The sequence below is a fragment of the Charadrius vociferus genome, unplaced genomic scaffold (assembly GCF_000708025.1).
Source record: "Charadrius vociferus isolate BGI_N301 unplaced genomic scaffold, ASM70802v2 scaffold1732, whole genome shotgun sequence".
Classification (NCBI taxonomy): Eukaryota; Metazoa; Chordata; class Aves; order Charadriiformes; family Charadriidae; genus Charadrius; species Charadrius vociferus.
The window spans coordinates 18,835-21,093 of record NW_009647284.1 but is presented as its reverse complement, the minus strand read 5'-3'; the positions used below and the strand labels follow the sequence as shown (position 1 = coordinate 21,093).

The following is a 2,259-nucleotide window of genomic DNA, read 5'->3' as shown; positions in this document are numbered from 1 at the left end:
TGTGGCGCTCGGCTCCTCCAAGCTCTTCAGCCCAGTCCCTGCTATGGGTGGTACCACGCTCCTGCCGGTCAGTGCTGCCCCAGCCGGGCTCCTGGGCCAGGGGATCGGGGCCACGGGCGGCAGGCAGGTCACCTTTCCTGACACCAAAAGCATCGACCAGCTCAGTTTGGCCAATGCTGCGCTCACCAGCCCAGCTCAGCCGGCCAGGACTAAACTCGCTTTCTTCCTTTTCCGTGTTCGTGGAGCTGTACCCGCTGGCCCAGGTTGGTCTGCTGGGGCTGAACTCCCCGTCCTGCGTCTCCACGTCCCTGGTGCTGTATCTGTCATCCCAGGCCGGTCTGCTGGGTTTGAACCCGCTGTCCTGGGTCTCCATCTCTCTGCTGCTGTACTCACTGTCCCACGCTGGTCTGCTGGGGCTGAATTCCCCGTCCCGGGTCTCCATGTCCCTGGTGCCGTGGTCATCATCCCAGGCTGGTCTGTTTGGTTTGAACCCGCTGTCCTGGGTCTCCATGTCCCTGGTGCCATACGCGCCAGCTACGGCCGGTCCGCTGGGGCTGAACTCCTTGTCCTGGCTCTCCACGTCCTTGCTGCGGTACTCGCTACCCCAGGCCGGTCTGCTGGGGCTGAACTCCTGGTCCTGGCTCTCCACGTCCCTGGTGCTGTGCTCATCATCCCAGGTTGGTCTGCTGGGTTTGAACTCCTTGTCCTGCGTCTCCATCTCTCTGCTGCTGTACCCATCATCCCAGGCCGGTCTCCTGGGTTCGAACTCCCCATCCTGGGTCTCCATGTCCCTGGTGCTGTACTCGCTGGGTTCAGCTGGTCTGTTGGGGCTGAACTCCCGCTCCTGGCCCTCCATGTCCCCGCTGCGGTACTCGCTATCCCAGGCCGGTCTGCTGGGCCTGAACTGGTCCTGGCTCTCCACATCCCTGCTGCGGTACTCGCTATCCCAGGCCGGTCTGCTGGGGCTGAACTCCCGGTCCTGGCTCTCCATGTCTCGCGTGCTGTACTCGCCAGTCCAAGCTGGCCTGCTGGGGCTGAACTCCCTGTCCTGGCTCTCCATGTCCCTGGTGCTGTATTTGCTGTCCCAGGCTGGTCTGCTGGGGCTGAACTCCCGGTCCTGGTTCTCCATGTCCCTGGTGCTGTATTTGCTGTCCCAGGCCGGTCTGCTGGGGCTGAACTCCTTGTCTGCGGTCCCGGTGTCCCCAGTGCTGGATCTGCCAGCCCAGCCCAGCGTAAAATCCTTGTCCTTGGTCTCAGCATCCCTGCTGCTGTATTTACTGGCCCAGTCTGGGGTGAGCTCCTTGTCCTTCATCTCCGCATCGCTGCTGCCATATTGGCCAGCCCAGGCAGGTGTGACCTCCCTGTCCTGGCTCTCCGCGTCCCCGGAGCCGTACCTGCCAGCCCAGCTGGGCTGCCTGGAGCTCAGCTCCTCGTCCCGCTGCTGGCCGTGCCCCACGCCGTAGCTGCTGCTCCAGTCAGCCTTCCCGGAGCCGATCTCCTCCCTGCTGCCTGCGCCGTCCAAGCCATAGCCCGTGCCCCACTTGGGTTTGCCGGCACCAAAGTCTTGATCCTGCAGACAGCTTTCCTCTGCGCCATGGGATTTGGACCAGTCGCTGCAGCCCAGTCTCGTTTCCCCCACCAGCTCTGTCCCTTTGTAATCGCTGCCCCAATCCTTCCTGGCGGTGCCGAAGGACCCGTCCTGCTGGTCCCCAGTCCTGACGCTGCGGGTGCTGACCCAGCTTGATTTGGTCCCGAATTCCCTGTCCTGCTCCGTCTCACCAGGCCAGTCTCTCTCCCCGGCCACAGCCTCATGGGTCCAGTCGAAGGTGGTGGCCTGGCGAGGTCTGCCAATGCCAAATTCACTGCACAGGTCCTTCCGCGACCAGCCGAGCAGGTCCTGGGGAAATAGGGTGAGAAGGGGGGAGAGGGGGTTAAAGGGGATGACAGTCCTGGCTCACGCAGCAGAAAGGAGACTCAGAGAGGAAAAGAGAGGGGGTAATATCCTGGGATGCCTGTGGGACACAGCACAAGGTCCCATCCTGAGGGGAGGACAGACCCTGCTGTCTGCCCCCCACCCCGTGGGACCCCCCCCATTCCCAGGCCTGGGGGTACCAACCTCAACCCTTCCCCGCCCGGCGCCCCACTGACACCGCAGCCCGCCACCACCACCCCCAGCTCCCGCACCCCCTTACCTCCGGAGAGCTGTGGGGCCCGGGCGAGGACAGCAGCTCCGCCAGCCAGCCCGCGTCGGCGTGGCGA

The 2,259-nt window shown here is 64.2% G+C and overlaps 1 protein-coding gene across 1 annotated transcript in view; it reads right to left on the bottom strand.

Annotated features, from left to right (window-relative positions):
- The window catches only part of TNKS1BP1 (tankyrase 1 binding protein 1, 182kDa), a gene marked incomplete at its 3' end in the record, with an annotated part of 6,596 nt that overhangs the window by 2,193 nt on the left and 2,144 nt on the right, over positions 1 to 2,259 (bottom strand). Inside the window, exons 2-3 of the mRNA XM_009880032.1 lie at positions 581 to 1,897; positions 9 to 373 (exon numbers count right to left, since the gene is read on the bottom strand). Coding sequence (XP_009878334.1) covers positions 9 to 373; positions 581 to 1,897 — 1,682 coding nt within the window. The remainder of the gene's footprint in view (positions 1 to 8; positions 374 to 580; positions 1,898 to 2,259) is intronic.